The following is an 18889-nucleotide window of genomic DNA, read 5'->3' on the forward strand; positions in this document are numbered from 1 at the left end:
AATGGCTTTTGTTTTAAATGGCTTTATATTGAACAGGGTTTGTTTTGCTGAAGCTTTAGGGTTATCAGATCCACAACAATTCTGGATTAATGCTCATTTTTTTTACCAGCTGAGTTGCAAGAAGGATAAAGTGAAGGAAGTCACTTTGAAGAGGTGGCTACTTATTGGTGTTTTTGTGAAATAAAAAAGAAATTTGGAAGATTAAACATGTTTTTCAGCTTAGGAAAGGAATGGAAATTCCCAAATGCAACAGTAAAATTTAGAGAATATTTGCACACATTTGATTGGTGTTTCTTTGGATTATTTTGTGGGTGAAGCAGAAAACTGGGCAAAGCCTGCAACTTCTGGGGAGGACCTTGAGTTTCCAGCAGCCATAAAATTCCAACCAGAGTGGCACAGGCCAGGTTGGATTGGACAGAAAATGGAGAATCTGTGGCTCTCCCACAGCAGTGGGTGCCCAGCAGAGGTATCAGAGGAGGAAACTGATAAGATGATTGATAATGACATTCCTTTAAAAATAGGAAATGCAAGTGATTACCAATTCCCTTGGAACAGCCATGAATTGTATGCTCCTGGGATTGGTTTAAATCACTAAAAAGTGCTGGGCTTCTACATGAAAAAACACTTGAATGTCTGCATTTTGGGTTAATAAAATTCCCCTTAAGCCTCAATTCCATAACCCCTTACTCCTTACAGAGCTTTTTCTTGGTGAGTGATCCCTTTAGTGCTCCCAGCCCTGAGCACAGGCAGCAGGGTTTGTGGGGCTGCACCCTTGGAGAGCAATAATTCATCTTGGCACTTTGATGTTGGCTCATCTCCACTAATATGACTTGTCTGTGATCAACCTGCTTTCTAAATATGTTTTATGATTTGTAACTTGATTGAGCTGTAATATTAAGGAACATAAATAATGTGACAGCAAGAGATGGATAATCCCACAGATGTGTTATCTGATGCTAACATACTGTTAATTAACTTCTCTTAGATATTTTGAAGTGCAGCATTTTGGGTCCAGACATCAATCTTGGGCAAGAGACTCATTGTCAAGTGTGATGAATAATATCCAATTTTAGTTTCTCCATATGTTTGTGCTGAGTATATACCACAAATCCTGGTATTAAATGGCAAACACTGGAATTCCCTAAGTAACTGTGTGCTTTTATAAGTTACAGTAATTTCTATGGAGGCTTTAAAGATAATAATTTAGTTTCACTTCAACATTTTTAGGCATATTCTATCTTAGGTTCACTGCTTTTGACAAAGAGAAGAGTCTAAAACACTTTGTCAGGGTTAGGGAGAAAGAAATGATTCAGGCTCAGACCTGATTATAAACAAAACTGCTTGAAGCAAGAGGCCAAGCCCTAATTCTGTGTTACTGCAAGGGGTTTCATATTGCTGAAGAATCAGGTTGCTAAAGCAAAATAATATAAAAGAAAATGTTCAAGGATTGCTCAAAGCTCTGGTGCTCTCAATGGTAGAGTTTGGCTCCAGTAAAGCAGGAAAATTTATTTCAGAGCCAAAAATGACTTCTTTGGCTGTGACCAGGATTTCCTCTGCCTACCTCTGGGACCTGAAAGTAGAGGTAGGAAAATCTGATTTTGGAGCCAAGTGTGACTTGTTTAGTTCAAGTCATAATTTACTGTTCTTCCCTTGGGGAGCTGAAAAGAAAGAGAAATGTTGAGAATGGGCAGCTCTGAAGTGCAGAGTGCCCTGCCCAGGGAGCTTTGCTGCACTTCCACCTCTCCAGATGCTTTTGATCCTGCTGCAGGAGAGGGAATTCATCATGGAGCAGGCAGCAGAACTTGACCAAAACACAGCAGAAAATGCAGAAAATCAAATTCTTTCACATCAGCAGAGCCAATAAACTCCCTGGGGCTGGGGGCTGGGAGCAGTGGCACTGCTGGAGTTTGCCTTGAATGGGAATTCTTTCCCCTGGCTGCCATGGGGGGATTTCTCCTTTATTCCTACACCAAGGAAATCATCACTTCAATTACAATTTTCTGGGCTTTGTGTAACTTAATGATACAAAAATTTTGCAGCTCTTTGGCTGAAGTTTCCACTTCTCCTATCTCAAATTGAGATATTTCTGAACAAATTGAGATATTTCTATCATTTCAGAGTAATGATGTGTTTCAATATTGAATTTCTAGTCATTGTGACAGTTTTTAAGCCTTTATGTTTTGTGTCCCTTAAAAGGAGGAAGAATCTTGTGCTATGTAAGTGATTGCTGGAAAAATTAAATTCTTATTTACCATATTCTAGGAAAGGCAAGATTTCTAAGAAAATTATTGTTATTTTAACATTTAATTTAAATTATTATTCTGCTTAACCAGAGTTGGGAAGCATCCCTTGCACTGTATTTATTATTGTGCCATTTTTCTATCTCAGTAACTCTCTAGTTTTGACTGTATCCCCATTCACGCTGCACTGTTCAATCCCAATATATTTCCATGTTCCCTGTGAGACAGAGCAGGTCTGAGATCTGGAACGATTCCTTTTTTATTCAGTGATATCCAAGGAAGGCAGTTTTGATGAGTGCACACAGAAATGTTCAGGCAGAAAAGGTCACCTGAGCAATTTCTGTGTGGCAGCATCCTGATGATAATTGAGCAGTACAAATATTGATCTTGTCTCATTGGCAGTTTGGGAGGTTTTGTGAGGAAATGCAGTATTTATATGTGAAAATAAAAGTGTTATATTCATGTCTAGTGACCTTATTTAGTTCTATGAACTCGTTAGAATGACCTAAATAAATTATTGTAATTGACAGAATCTAGTTTGGTAAAATTCAGCTAATAAAAATTTGCTTATTCCATATTATTTATGTATTAACACTGCACTTGGAATGCTTGGAGCATTCAAAGATAAAATCCTGCCATAATATCTTTTTCCTGTGGGCTCAGAAATGGGAATTTTGTGTTTAGACATGGCTGGGAGGGGTGGGGAGTTTGAAGCTTGTTCTGTGACTCAGCCAGGCCTTTCCTTGTGCATTATTTGTGTTAAACCCCCAGCCCCTGTTCTGCTTTTGAAGTGAGTGAAGCGCTGCCCTGTTCAGTGCTGCTTCTATTGAAGAATTTTCAGACGTAAAAGAAAAGAAATGGCTTTTCATGTTTTAACTTTCCTGCACTCACAAACTTTTATGGTTCCTTGGCATTGGTCAGGAGGAAAGTAGATGGCAAGTGTTCCTGCAAAATTCTAATTATTGCTATTTCAGGTGGGAGAGAGACTCTCAGTGGACACAGGAGATTTTTAGGACGGGAGATTTGCTTAAAAAACATTTTTATGTCTTTTTTGGGACGGAAGAGGGGAGTGACCACCTGGTATTTTCTCTGCTTGTTTGTTTTTTAAGACGTGGGGAATTAGTAGATGTTAAACATGAATGTAACTTTAAAAAGTTTTTTGGATGATGTGAGCAATGTCTTTGCTTTCATTACTATTTTTCCTCTCATAAAACCAGAGAAACAAGTTAGTGGAATGGCAGAAAATGTTTCTATCCATTTGCTGGTTTTTGTTTCCATGGAGGGGAGGGAAGGGCAGGAGCTGATGCAGGTGTGGCTGTGCCCCCTCCCCCTGCCCATGCAGGGACACAGCCCCAGCTCTGTTGGCCTTTTCCTGCTCTTTTCCTTCACCTACCAGAGCAAGCAGGAGGCACTTGGGGATGTTTGTGAGGGGGTGTCCTATCAAAGAACAGGCCTAACTTGTTAAACAAAACAAATCCTTAACTGTTACTTATATTTGTTCTTAAAAAGCAAAGTTTGCATTTGGTTCAGTGAAGTAATGCATTAAAAATAACCCTCAAAACTTTGCCAGATGAAGTAAAACCAAACACAGATCATGTTGCTGAGTTAAATTACACAAAATAAACAAATGGGCTTAGCCCATTCAGCCTTCATGTCGTGGTACTGGCACTGATAAATCAGTTTACAGTATCCTGATTGATTTTTCTATAGAAATAATTAGTCCATAATTATTCCATAATTATTCCATAAGCTTTAAATACTGTTTGTGTATTGTGAGTGAACCTGGTTCAGCCTGGTGTGTTGCTCCAAGGCTGCAGGTTCTGTGTGTGGATTTGCAGGTTATTTTGGGGGTCAAAACCAAGCTGTAGCTTTTGAATTCCTCTTCTCAGCTTTGTGCTGTGAGCTAACTCATACAATCCATGGTCAGCACAGTATAAATCCATTTATATCCTGAATAAGCCCAAATTTTTTCATGTGAAGGAATAAAGTCTGAGTTTCTTCACATGAAGGAATATCACCACAGGTAACTTATTTTAAAATCTAATGTAGCAAATATCATTTAATGTTGTTGTAAACTGATAAATCAGTTTACAGTATCCTGACTGATTTTTCTATAGAAATAATTAGTCCATAATTAGTCCATAATAGATTGGTATTTGTATACCTTACTGTTAAATACTGTTTGTGTATTCTGAATAAACCTGGTTCAGCCTGGTGTGTTGCTCCAAGGCTGCAGGTTCTGTGTGTGGATTTTTGGGGTCAAAACCAAGCTGTAGTTTTGGGGATCCAAGGTTATTTTGGGAGTCCAAAATGAGCTGTAGTTTTTGAGTTGCTCTTCTCAGCTTTGTGCTGTGAACTAACTCATATAATCCATGGTCACCACAGTATGAATCCATTTATATCCTGAATAAGTCTGAATTTCTTCACATGAAGGAATATCACCACAGGTAACTTCTTTTAAAATCTAATGTAACAAATGTCATTTAATGTTGTTGTAAAGGGAAAAATCACTTTACAGTATCCTGATTGATTTTTCTTTAGAAATAATTAGTCCATCATAGATTGGTATTTGCATACCTTGCTGTTAAATACTGTTTGTGTATTGTGAATAAACCTGGTTCAGCCTGGTGTGTTGCTCCAAAGCTGCAGGTTCTGTGTGTGGATTTTGGGGGTCAAAACCAAGTTGTAGTTTTTGAGTTCCTCTTCTCAGCTTTGAGCTGTGAACTAACTCATATAATCCGTGGTCACCATAGTATAAATCCATTTATATCCTGAATAAGTCTGAATTTCTTCATGTGAAGGAATATCACCACAGGTAACTTAAAATCTAATGTAACAAATGTCATTTAATGTTGTTGTCATTGGAGAAAAACCTCCATCGCTAATTCTGTTTGAAAAATCCACTTGAGCTGTAGCACAAACTGCCTCCAAGTATCTTTCCAGTCCTTTAAAAAGCCCAGAATTGTTCATGGCATTTATCATTTTTCGCTGCTGTTTCCCAGCTGCCGTGGCAGAGTGAAGGATGTCAGGGTAATTAGGCCTTGGAGCAGGAGGGGTGTGCAGGTGGACGTGGGAGCTGGCAGCGAGCGTGGCTGTGCCCGTGACCTCCCACACAGATCAAAGCTAATCTGGGTGACAGCTACAGCATGGCACAGCTTGCCAGGGGCCTTGTGCAGCTCTTTGTCTGCAAATCCTGCCCCAGAGCTGGGAGGATGTTTTTAAGGATGAACAGGTAAAAGTAAAAGGCTGTCTTTTGACATTTTAACTAATCCCTTCTAGCCTGTGCTTTCCTGCACGTTGTGGAGATTTGCTAGCAGGAGGCACTGCCTTTTTCACATATGTAACATGTCAGCTTGAATCTGGCCTGGAATTGATGGGGGGGAATGCAGCAGGTCCACAATGAAATAGATTCTGATTGCATGGAAATGACAGGCCCTGGCCTTTTACCTGCACAGCCTCCCCTGTGAGGGTGTTCACAGGGGTCTGAGGATGAGGGGAGAGATGAGGATCTGACTCCAGGTTTCAGAAGGCTGATTTATTATTTCATGATATATGTTAGATTAAAACTATAATAAAAGAATAGAAGAAAGGATTTCATCAGAAGGCTGGCTAAGAATAGAAAAAGAAAGAATGATAACAAAGACTCTGTCTCAGACAGAGAGTCCGAGCCAGCTGACTGTGATTGGCCATTAATTAGAAACATCCACACCAGACCAATCACAGATGCACCTGTTGCATTCCACAGCAGCAGATATTCAATGTTTACATTTTGTTCCTGAGGCCTCTCAGCTTCTCAGGAGGAAAAATCCTAAGGAAAGGATTTTCCATAAAATGTGTCTGTGACATCCCCCTGCACACTGAGCTCCCATCTCTGCTGAGGCAGGAGCTCTGCAGGCACAAAACACAATGCTGCTTTTCTGGTAACTCTTTTAAAATTAATGGAAGGAAGTTTTGGAGATGTTACACCATTAGAGTAAGGAATTTGGGTTAAACCCCCCAAACTCATGGGGTTTTGTATTAAAAATTGGGGTTTATATCATTTGAGCAATGAGATGTCATTGGTGGTATGCGTACAAGCAGTAAACTTGATAACACTGACATGTATTAGGAGAATGTGGAAATATTGTATTTTATTTAGATGATCTGACTGGTTTGCATTTTACTGCTACTTCAGTGAGTTTATGCAGGTATTTAAAAATAATGTCATTTTTCACATAAGAAACAAGAACACTTATCCCAACATTGCTTGCACAGGCTGCTGGCAAAGTGAGGGGCTGGTGAACCTCCACTGGTTCCAAATGGCCAAAATCTTACTGATAACACAATTCTTCCAAAAAATAAATTGTTATAAAACTGACCAGGACTAGAAGGCAGATGCAAAACACACACAGGAGAATATTGTCAATGGTTATGTTTTAAAGGCTTCAGTGAACTTTTCCATCATCATTCCTCATTTCCAGAGGTGAGCAGTACCCTTTTCTTTCTCCAGCTAGTATTTCAATTTGTAGAAATGCACAGATAAAGCCAAGTTCCTTTTTAAGGAATGGTTTAATGTTCATAGACCATTCAGAAGAAATCATCTTCTGTTTGGAAATTAAAAAGGAAGCCTCACATGCCAGTCAGTAAATTCTGAGTGACTGGAACAAATATTAAATCTGTGAAATCAAACTGAATTTACTTTCTGGCTGTAAAGATTGAATTTGTAAATTTGACAGGCAATTTAAAGGGCATAAGTACATAAAATAAAATTTCTTATCCAAATGCAACTTGAAAGTTACCTGTCAGAAGAGGTTAGAAGTCTGCTGGTTTCTCTCCTGAAGCGTGTCCTTTCACTTGTCAGTTTAGAAAGGTTAATACTGCACAAAAGAGCAGCAGAAAGACCCTTTTTGGGGTATTTTATGCTTCTTTAAAAAAATAATGATTCAGTTCCCCTGGTTGAATAATAATAATAATAAAACCTTTTGATATAAATAATGTTCTAATGCAAATTGTTCCAGTTCAGACCAGGCTTTGTGTGGTTATCCTGATTGGGAAGGGATTTCTTGGGCAGTTCACTCCAGGTTCTGAAGCATCAGGGATGAGTTTTAAAAAGGGGAACATGTTTTTCCCTGCCTGATCTCCCATGCTCTGCAGTGAAACATTTCCAGACCTCAGGAGCTGATTCCAGGCTGGGAATTTTGCTTGGTGCCACTGAGTGCTGCTCCTTGGCAGAGCCCCTCTGTCCCCAGAGCTTTTTGCAGCTCTGTTCAGGAGGAAAAGTTGAATTTGCTGAACCCTCATGGGGAAAGCAGGGTCTGGTCCCAGCTGGGGATGGGGAGTGGCTTTGGTGGCAAGGGAGAGCTCCAGTGGGGAATTCCTTTTGGAAGGGCCAATAAATCTGGGCTTTGGAGTCTGTACCTGTCCCTGGTTTGGGGTTTTTCACCTGTCTGAACAGTTTATCCTCCTCTCACTGGCACAGGGCTTTGGATGAGTGTGTGGTGCTCGTGTCAATACATTGAAATTATTGGAACAGATCACAGCTGAGGGCAGTTTCAGAAGCCAGAATTGGTTAGTGTACAAAATGTAGAGTTGAAACACTGAAGCACAGTTCATATATTCTCTGATTTAATCACTGTTTGCTTGTTTTCCCCTTTTAGAATATCTCCTTTTCAACAGCATTAATAAACCAAATATTTTATGGTTTCCTCCTTAGGTTGAATTAAAGAGGAAGTACAATGACCAGCACAAAAGTACAAGAGGCCTTTTATCAGGGAGTCAGTGGTATGAAATTCAAGCTTACAGAGCTCTCAACCAAGCCCTGGGAAGGTGAGACAGACATAACTAAAACTATAGAAATTTGTAGAATTTCTTTTAGGGAGATCTTTAAGGATTTATTCCCCACTTTTAGCACAAAGGGGTAAGTAAGGCCAAACCTCTCATATTGCAAATTTTGTCTCTTGAGCTGCTCTGTGCTGACAGTTCTCTGCTTTTCAGCCTGTTGTACATTGTTATAATTCAGATTTTATTTTACATTCAGAACCCACTTCAATTTCATTGAAGTTTGACTGCTCATAGTCAAGATATACAGGAAAAAAAAAGCACAAGCAGAGACAAATATTTCTTGAGCTTTAAAGCAAATGAGGATCCTCAGGACTTTTCCAATGCACTAATTGTTCACACTCTCAGTGGGCTCAGGACATTGTTTGATATTTTGCCTACAAGTACTTTTGAAAGGGAGAAATAGCAGTGGAGTTTTTCAGACCTTTGCAAAAGGTCAATTCAATTACTGTGCTCACTGATCTCCTCTCAGATTTAGAAGAAGTGGTGCAGCTTCCATTTCCTAGATGGAAAAATTCCCCCAAATGTTATTAACAAGGTAGAATTAATTCATCCTCCTTCAACAAAATTTATCATATAAATAAAGATTAGAGCTGTCATCCATATCTATTGTAGGTGCATCTGTCATGGCTACAGAGGCACAGAAACATCAGCTGGAAAACTCCTCTGATTTGAATGAGTCCTAATGCAAATGTGATGACATAAATGAAGGCTTAGAGAGAAAATTGAGAGAAATTGTAACATTAGGAAATCTCCTTGTGGATTCTTGTTGTTACAGGCCTGATTTCTTAAATTCCTCTTTGGAATCAAAGAGCATTAATTAAATAGGTAAAGAAAGCTCTCAATACCAGTAGTGAAATAAATCAGCTTGAACTTAAATCAAGTTTTAGTGACAGTAACTTATTGTTTAATTTATTATTTGGGTGGTCTAAAATGGAGAAAATAGGCTTCCATTCTGACATAAAGGTACAAATTCCTTATCAAACCATGAGCCAAAGCCCTTGCTAACCTGAGGTGTGGGGAAGGATTTTGATAAAACCAGAACATTCCATACAGGAAGCTCTGTAATATTTACACTGCCCAGTTGAGAGTGGAAAATAAATTATGTGGTTTGATTGGCTGTTGAATATTTCTGTGGTTTATTTTTAATTTAGCTGTTTCCATGTACATTCAGCAGCTGAAGGAATATGAAGCTTCCATGACATCCATAACAGTTTTTGGTGCATCCACTAGCAGAGCATTCCTGTATAACTTTGCATATTCCAGCTGACTCAGAGCAATCCCTGTTTCCCAATTCCCACAGATTTTTGCTGTGTGCTCTCTAATTACGTAAATCCTCTTTTTCCCCCCTCACTTTTAGGTGTATAAGGCACAGGAATGACTGGGGGGCTCTTATTTTAGTTGACGACCGCTTCAGGAAGAACCCCAATAAATACATAACTGGTAAGAGGTAAAAATCTTCTGGGGAAACTCCTAATGTTAAAATACTGAAAACTCAGAATTACAGAAATGTGGCTGTACAAATCCAGGTGATAGGAAGGGTCAGAATGTGCCCCAGCCATGGAACAGACACTGAACTGCTGAATATTCAATATACAACAAGGGACTGCTGTTTGTAGTTTTGTCCTGGGTAGAAATAAATGCAGGTGAAATAAAACAGATCCTGCACACAACCTTTTAAAAAATAAAAAGTAGAAAATAAACTGCTTAGGAATGTGTTTTCAGCTTTGTTCCTGCCCTTTTTGCTGGGCAGAGCTGAGCTCAGCAGCCCATGCTGGGCTTAGTCAGCAGGTGGAGCTCAGCTGCTGCAGTTGAGTCCTGTTCCTTCTCTGATGTACTAAAAATACACTGAAATTATTGAAGGAAACACTAGAAATTCATATAGGAGCACAAATAATCCACATGTTCAACACTGGGTAAGATTTCTTTCTCTAAAAAGTAAAACTTCACAAAAGAGTGAAGTTCTCTGTTGTTGCTGTGTGTTTGGGGTTTTTTGTTTTGTTTTTTTTTTTTTAATTGATATACAAAGAATATTTAAATGGGTTCAAAAACACTTTATAAAATCGAGGCAGTCAGCTTTTGCTTGACTCCTGTGTGCTCCAATATAATCTAAAAAGCTGTTATGCTCAAGACATCTGATATGTAATATTTTGATTATTTTGATAGGAGCTAGTTATAATAAAACCTGTAGTTGTAGGACAGTTGTGATTCTTTGAGTTACTGTTACTTAATCGAACACAACGTTGTAAAAAGCTTGATTATATTCAAATTTTTATCAGACCCTGTTAATATGACAATAAATAGCTGAACTCTGTGTAAGCCCTTTTTAAATAATTCATGATAACAAGCAGAATGAACAGCCAGGCAACAAAGAAATATAAAGATGTTTATACAAGGCAGCAGTTTGAGCCTAAAAAGAAGACTAGTGAAAAAGGGAAAGGCTTTTAGTAGAACAAGAAGGATATTTTTAGTTTGCTTATCAGAATACTGCCATTGAATAAATCAAGTTCTTAACCCTGGAAAGGAGGAATTGTTGTAGCTTCATGAGCAAATTCTTGAAATCTCTGAGGCTCTACCTACACAAATACACTTGCACTCTTAGGGTATCATTGTAACAGGCCCCTGGCCAGGTAATAATTAGCAGAGACTCCAAGTATTACACAAGGTTGATCAATAATTAGCATAAACTCCCTGTATTACAGAAGGCTGATCAATAATTCGTTATTAAGAAGCCCATTGTTCTTTTATAGACTGTTAGATACAGGTGGACCTCATTGGTCCTGTACTTAAAACACATCACCATTGACTAATTAAGGGTTGGCTAATTTTAAGAATTGTTCCTCATCCTTTCCTCTGAGCCTCTCCCAGAAGCACTGTGAGAAACACTGCCTGGGAAATTGTGTTTGTCTGTGGCCAGAGAGCTGCTCCACTTTGGGCTGCTGTTTGGGGCTGGGAAATGCCTGGACAGGTGCTGATATTGTGGAGTAAGGAGTTGTTATTTTGGAGTAAGGTGCTGTTAGTTTGGAGTAAGGAGTTGATATTTTGGGGTGCTGTTATTTTGGAGCAAGGTGCTGATAGTTTGGAGTAAGGTGCTGATAGTTTGGATATGTTGTTATTTTGGAGTAAGGCACTGATATTTATTTTGGAGTAAGGTGCTGTTGTTGTGGAGTAAGATGCTGTTATTTTGGAGTACGGTGCTGACATTTTGTAGTAAGGAGTTGATATTTGGGAGTCAGGTGCTGATAGTTTGGTATAAGGTGCTGATATTTTGGAATTGTTGATATTTTTGAGTAAGTTGTTGATATTTTGGAGTAAGTTGTTTGTTGGAGAATTTTGCTCAGAAATGGCTTAAAAGGCAGCTGTGAGGAGCAAATTCTCACAGCCTGTTTCTGTAAACAGCTAAGTTCTCAAACCTGTCTTCAATAACATGGAGGCCTTGAGAACTTTCATAACAGAGTGAGAAAATAAATCTTGGATTCAATAACAAACCACAGGTATTGAAAACAAAAGGAGGGGTTAGAGTTTTCTCTGTTAACCTATCGTGAGCTTGGATTTTGCAATATGCATGAAGCTAATTAACACTGTTATATAAAGTGGCTGATTGATCAATAAATTGGAGTTCGATGCATCATCGGATGGTCCTTCTCCCTTCACTTCAATAGTTGTTGATATTTTGGAGTAAGGTGCTGATATTTTGGATATGTTGTTATTTTGGCATAAGGTGCTGTTATTTTGGAGCAAGGTGCTGTTATTTTTAAGTTTTTGATACTTTGGAGTAAGTTGTTGATATTTTGGGGAGTAAGGAGTTGATATTTTGGTGTAAGGCGTTGATATTTTGGGGAGTAAGGAGTTGATATATTGGTGTAAGGTGCTGTTATTTTGGTGTAAAGTGCTGCTATTTTGCAATAAGGAGCTGGTACTTTGCACTAAGGTGTTTGTGCCCCCAGGGCTGTCCAAGTGGATCCGGCAGCAGGTGCAGCACCACGGCTCCTTCGGCAGCGCCCTGCGCTCCCTGCGCGCCTTCGCCCTCCGCAACCAGAGCCGTGGGGAGCCCCCCTCGGAGCCCAGCTCTGAGCTCCCTGCACAGCCCTGCCACCTCTCCCAGGGCTCCCCACAGGAGAACAGCACTCCTCTGTCCCCTGATGTTCCTGCCACAAGTCAGGAGCAGAATTTGGAGCCAGAAGTTCATTTTACTGCAACCATCGGCTCAGTTCATCCCACAGCATGGGATCGGCCCAGTGACAGCATGGCAGCAGTCAAACAAAGTATGTTCATTTCCACTGGCAGTTTCAAATGGGGACTTGAATCTTTTCTGGAGGAAACAAATGGTTTTTTAAAATTACAGAAGTGCTATAGTGGAAAATGATAATTATTCACAAATGTGGAGGAGCTGTGCTCAACAGACTGAAATTAATTCTTGTTCCATCTGGTTGTCTTAAAAGAGTAATCTTTGATAAGTTTATAGTACAATCAAAAATGGTTTCATTTAAATTTCTTTTTCCATTGAGCACTGTGAAGATAATTTAAAATATATTTGAAACACAGCAAGATTGGCATTATTGCAAGTTGAGCCCTGGTTCAAGCTACATCTGTTGTTTGGGCATTGCTGTGAGACACCTTCCATGTGATCTCCTCTGGTTCCAGCTTCACAAGTAAAATCCATCCCTAAATTCTAGGAAAGGTTCTGATTTAATTTCAATCAAGAAAAAGCCCAATAATAAAAATTACAAATTTCAAATCCAGTCATAATCTACATTTATGTGCTAGTTAATCTATTAATTTAATTAAGACAATTCATGTGCAAAGATAGTTATAACATCTGGGCTTTTGTTTGTATTATTGTTTTTAATGAATGTTGTACAATCACTGTAAACCTTCTGAAACAGTGGTAATTCTGATGTGCTAAACATGCTGCAAGTCAGATGCAATTAATTTATGTTTTGTGGTTTGTCACAGGTGAGCAGAAAGTTGATGTAGAGAGCCATTCCCACCATGTAAAACAGAGAAGGAAACACATGGACTGCACCCCCAAAATGGCAGCAATCAAAGCAGAGAGAGAAGAAATGAATGGTTGGAGCAGTGCTGATGGTGTGGAAGAGAAATGCTGCCCTGAGCCTCTGACTTCAACTCCTGCAGCCCAGAACTGCAGGGCCGCAGGGAGCAGCAGCCAGCAGTGTGTGAACGGGCCCAGGGACCTTATTGATCATCCCAATCAATGCCAATCAGCATTAATTGCAGAGCACAAACCAAGTGCAGCAGAATCATGTTTGGAAACAAGCCATGTTTCAGTTCAGAGTGCCCAGGCCCCAGGTGCTGGAGGCCATCCTGGAGCTGAGCCCTGCAGGGAGCTCCCTCCAGCAGCAGGGAGAGCTGGGCCTTCAGCATTAGATGGGGATGAGGATGAGGATGAGAGCATTTACTACACCCCAGAACTGTATGATGATGCAGACCCAGAGGAGCAGAGAACTGAGCCCCCAGTGCCAGCCTGTCCCAGCACTGGGATTTGGGGGGAATGTGGGAACCCCACAGTCCCTGCTGGTCCTGTTGCCACCAGCCCCTCAGGAGCCCAGAATGGGGCTGGAGCAGCTGGGGCTGGCAGGAGCCCCCGTGGCAGCACGGAGGGTGTGAGGAGCAGGGACAGCACAGCTGGGGCTGCAGGAGCACAGCAGGGAGCAGCTCAGGACACGAACACCCCAAAAAGGAAAATCAGCCTCTCCAGATCCAGAAATAAAGGTGTGTCCTCCTCTCTGCTGGGCAGTGGTGGCACCTGGTGACAGCTCCTGTGGGGATTGTGCTGAGCAGCCCTCAAAACACCACGGGGCAGCTGCACCTTCCTTGTCCTCATGGAACAGAAGCTTCCCTCAGGCTCCATTCCTCGTTTTATCTTGGGGGTTTTCTCTGGGGGAGGTTTGCCATGTGCAGTTTCCTAGAGATGGGATGAAGATTCTTCAGTTTTCTAGAGATAGGATGAAATTTCCTCATCCTGACTTCATGGCTGGAGGACATCATGTCTGGAAATTCTGAATAGAAACCGAAGTAGGATCTGACCTGGAATTATTGGTTTATCCATTACAGATTTAATTAATCCACCATAAATACAGTCCAATAATTGGGGTTTTCCTCAGAAAGCCAAACACCCATTTAACCAAATTAGGTATTCTGCATTTGTTAGGTTGGGTTTTGTTAGTAAAACATGAAGAACAGCATCTTTGCAGATCAGGTAATAGATTGAGCCTAAATACCAAAACAGGTTTATTTTCCAGTTCTTTGATTCCTTCCAATTTCTTACATCAAAATGTCCAGCAGGAGCTGTGCACATTTTGATATTTGATGAAGATGAGAACTTCTTGAGAGAAAAATTTGAGATTTCTTTAAGTTTTCCTTTTGTGAGAGGATCTCATTTCTGTTGCTTGGATTCTGTGTTTATTCATGTCACAACCTGTTCTCATTTATATGTCCTACAAGCACTTTTTACATGTAACATATAAAATGTAAATTGTACACAAAGGTCTTTGAATCTTGCCCACTCTATTATTTTTATTATTTTTATTTTAATGTTTCTTTCATTTTCTGCAATGAAAAGAGCCAGGGTTTTTCTGTAATAAAACATAATGACTTTTTAAAAGATTCTTCATTGCCATCCTACATTGATATGAAGATGCAGGATTTTTGCCATCTAAACGTTGGTTCATAGGTATTGATATTTTTGTTTGAGAGTAGAAATGAAATTATTAACTGGTCATTTTCCATAGAAGTTCATCTAAATAACATTTTGAGTCCATCCCTACAGAGCTGTGAACGTGCTCATATCAATAGGATTTAAATTGTGTCCTTCCTTTATAAAATAAATTCATCTTTATGGAATTGGACAGTTTGCAAGAATAGGAAGAACACTAGAATTTATTCAACTGGAAGTATTTGGCATAACGCTTTTGGTTCCATTTTTGCAATATTGATGACCAAGTTTCCTTGGATTTCAGTCCTGGATTTCACTGACAGGTTTGGTTTAGTTAATAGGGCAGAAATTCCAGTATTGAAAACCTCTGACACATCTAAAGAAAGAAATATTCTTAATTTCTATTGAAATAATGCTGAAGTTTCTGTTGGTATAACTGAAAACCTCTGACACATCCAAAGATAAATATTCTTCATTTCTATTGAAATAATGCTGAAGTTCATGTTAGTATCACTGAAAACCTCTGACACATCTACAGAGAAATATTCTTCATTTCTATTGAAATAATGCTGAAGTTCCTGTTGGTACCAGTATTGGAAACCTCTGACACATCTACAGAGAAATATTTTTCATTTCTATTGAAATAATGCTGAAGTTCCTTTTGGTATCAGTATTGGATTGGAAAATTCTGACACATCTACAGAGAAATATTCTTCATTTCTGTTGAAATAATGCTGAAGTTCATGTTGGTATCACTGAAAACCTCTGACACATCCAAAGAGAAATATTCCTAATTTTTATTGAAATAATGCTGAAGTTCCTGTTGGTTCCTGGCCTCTAGAGCTGTCCCTGGGTTTGATCCTCAGTTTTCCTAAAGCAAATCTTCTGCCCCAAACCCTTTGTGCATTTTGTGTGTCTGAACAGATAACAGAAATCACTTAAGCTTTGTGACTTGTCTGCTCATCCAGGGGCCCACAGCCTCTTATTTGTCTTTCAGGAGATTTGTCTGTCTTTAAATCCATAACATTCAGAAAAAAAAGAAGAAAATCCATCTCCTTTTCCTTATCTGGAGCAGATTGTTCCTTTCTTGAGCTTGTGGTGCCTCTTCCTTTGATCAGAAACCCTTAAGGCAGGGCCTGCTCTGTGTCAAATCACACCCATTTCACTTTATATCAAATTAACCATTAGATGTATTGAAACATCAGCACTTGTTACTGTGATTTCTGGAAAAAATTCTGTCCTCTAAAAATTCAAATCAACAGGTGGATAAATGCCCTTTGTGTTTGCTGGGTTTGGAAGGTAAGGGGTGGAGTGTTTCTTGTGGTGTAAATTCATCCTGAATTTGTCTTTCCATTTCATAACTGTGTTGTTTGATATGTTAGAGATAAAATATTTATGGTAGTTCTCAGAATTAAATGCTGCCCAGCCTGCAGATAGAAGGGAAGTGAAGTCAATATACTGAATTTCCTAGAATTCTTTATTTGGATTTATCACATCTATTAGGACTAAAATATTGAAAATGCTTTTCCTACTTTGATATAACAGCTCAGGATGATCTCTGTTGCCCTAAATGCTAACAAAATGTTGAATTTATTGAAGGATTGAAAGTTCAGAGGAGATGCAGCAGAAGGAAAGCTGCCCTTAGGCAAAGTGGCTCCTCCAGAGAGAGAAAGGTACCATGGATGAAATTCCTGTGCTGAGGGGCTGCTGAGGGCCAGGGTGCAAGGAAATGGAGAATAATTATTATATTTATATTATATAATATTATTTTATATTATATAATATAATATTTATTATATAATTTATCATTTTTCAAGTGAAATAACACAATGAAATTATTTCTTCCTGATCTGCAGAGCTCTATTGACACACTCAACCTTTGTTTTTCATGGGAAACACAAAGGCACCAACCATGCCAGGCTCCTTTCAAAATTCCCAACAATTTGATAGCCTGCAGTGTTATAGGCTGTAAAATCCCTCTTATTTTATATGACATTTTTCTATTTAAGTAAGGTTAAACACTTTTAGCATGGTGTATATTGAATTATTAACTACTATAAATTATAACCTTTGAGTATTTCAGTACTGTATTTCTCTGAAGCAGTTTGGATAGATTGACTTTATTAATATTATAATTTATTGATATTTAAATGCTTCAATCTGCATAGTTACTGTATGCAAACCAGTATTCACACACATTTGTGCCTTGCCTTGCTAGAAGGAAGCACACAAGCAGCCTTGCAGGAAAGGACTTCACTGTGTTGTGTGTGGAGCTGAAATCCTGCCCAAAGCTCAGGGTAAGATCAGTTATTTCATTGGCAGGGATGGGATTTCTCATCCATCCTTTGCTTTCCCAGTTTGGGATGCTGGAGGGATATTTTAGAATAATTGGTTCATTTCTCCATCTGGATAAATGAGACCTGCAGAAAGCCTTGGAGGGCAGAGAAGGGAGTTGTGACAAGAACAATTATTTAAAATAAATAATTTTTTTCTGCCAGTTTTCTTGATTCAGGTCCTGCCACACTGACCTGTGTTGAGCTTCAATCTGATATTTGAGAGTTAACTGAAGGCAGCTCCTGCTGCCATTGTGGGAGGCTGAAGGAATTATTTGGAGCATAGTGGCCCTTTCATTGGGTTTGTTCCTTCCCTGGATTAGGTGTTAATTTACTCCCAGTTTATGTGAGAGGTTTGGTAATACCCTGGCACAGTAACTCAGTGAATCCAGTGCATGGAACTATCAAAAGTCTGCCTGAAATAATGAATATTCTTCAGTGTGTGACCTACCTTAATTTGCTTTTATTCTGTTGTACAAAGTGAGGATGAGCTGCTTTTGGGAATTCTTTGTGTTTCTGTGAGACACTTTAATTTGGGAATGGCTTAAGGCTGATAAAATAACAGCAATTCTATTTTTTAAAAAATAAACTTCATCTTCAGGCCACTGGGCCATTGTGATAATGACCTAATTACAAGATATTCTCATCAGTTCCATGCAAATTAGAGATGCTTTGTGTCTAAACAGTCTGGAGCTGATGAAACCAAGAAAGGACAAAAATCTCTTCAGCCAACCAAACCTGTGCCTGAGGGACAATGGGAGATTTTCCATTTTCTGCACCTATTCAACCCAGACCAGACAGGAAACTCCACAGGCCCAGGTCATTCCTTGCCTCCCTGTTTTCCCAAAAGAACCTTTAAGATTTGGGTGATCTCATCAGGAACTTTCATTCCCTCCCTGAATTTATCAGCATCATCAAATCTCTGGTGCAAACCTGAGCTGGAACCCCAGGGCTCAGGAGAAGCATTTTGGGCTGCAGAATGTCTGAATGTTAGGGTGGCTGTTGTCAGCAAGGAGTTTTATGTTGTTTAAAATGAATCTCAGATGCCAGTTGATTGAGGAAAGTTAAAAAATCTGAAAATTAAAAAATAAATGGCTTTATTCAAAGTGGATTCAAGCTCGCTGGTCGATTTGGGAGTAATAACAAGGGGAAAATTATCTGTTGAAAAGTAAATTTTGGACACATTAAAAATTTTAAAGAAGGCCTTCTTCCAAGGGCCATTTACAGCAATAGAAGTCTTTTCTGTGCCTGCAGTGGGTATTGGATCAGGGCCTAAATTCCCATCTTGTAAATGTGGAAAGTTTGCAGCATGGTTGAACAGTACTGTATTGAAAACCATGTGTGTATATAAGTCTTACACCCCACTTTTTAAATTATAGGAATTTTGAGAAAAGCTTGCTACAGTAATAGTGAGCTGCAAATAATCTGGAAACTCTTCAGAAATGCCAATATAAGAAGCAAAGAATCCATTAATAATTGTAAGTGTAAGCTAGAGGCCATCTCAGAAGATGATAATGTGATGTTGGTCATCTCAGATGCTGCAAGTCTTGGTCACCTTAAAGAGACTTTGAAGGTTTATCAGATGCCAGTGAAAGGTAAGTTCTCACTGATCAATTCCAGCTAACATTTGTCAAGCCCTTTTGCTTTAAATTCAATTGAATACCAACAATTTGCCACCCCTCCCTTGGAGCTTTTGGGAAGCTCATGCTGAGATTTTTCCTCCTCACAGCTCTGTGGGCTCTGCACATTTAACAAACACTGAAAGGAGCTCCAGTGTCCCCTGCACTCCCAGATTTGTTGGGTTCTTTCATAAATCCTGTTGA

The 18889-nt window shown here is 39.3% G+C and overlaps 1 protein-coding gene across 1 annotated transcript in view; it reads left to right on the plus strand.

Moving 5' to 3' along the window:
* BRIP1 (BRCA1 interacting helicase 1) overlaps positions 1–18889 on the plus strand; it is a 94656-nt gene that overhangs the window by 32410 nt on the left and 43357 nt on the right. The window contains exons 16-22 of the mRNA XM_054287437.1: positions 7933–8045; positions 9418–9500; positions 12005–12295; positions 13014–13790; positions 16333–16406; positions 16952–17030; positions 18446–18661. Coding sequence (XP_054143412.1) covers positions 7933–8045; positions 9418–9500; positions 12005–12295; positions 13014–13790; positions 16333–16406; positions 16952–17030; positions 18446–18661 — 1633 coding nt within the window. The remainder of the gene's footprint in view (positions 1–7932; positions 8046–9417; positions 9501–12004; positions 12296–13013; positions 13791–16332; positions 16407–16951; positions 17031–18445; positions 18662–18889) is intronic.

This window comes from Melozone crissalis, unplaced genomic scaffold, assembly GCF_028551555.1.
Source record: "Melozone crissalis strain CALT ecotype California unplaced genomic scaffold, PUWL_Pcris_2 ptg000057l_1, whole genome shotgun sequence".
Classification (NCBI taxonomy): Eukaryota; Metazoa; Chordata; class Aves; order Passeriformes; family Passerellidae; genus Melozone; species Melozone crissalis.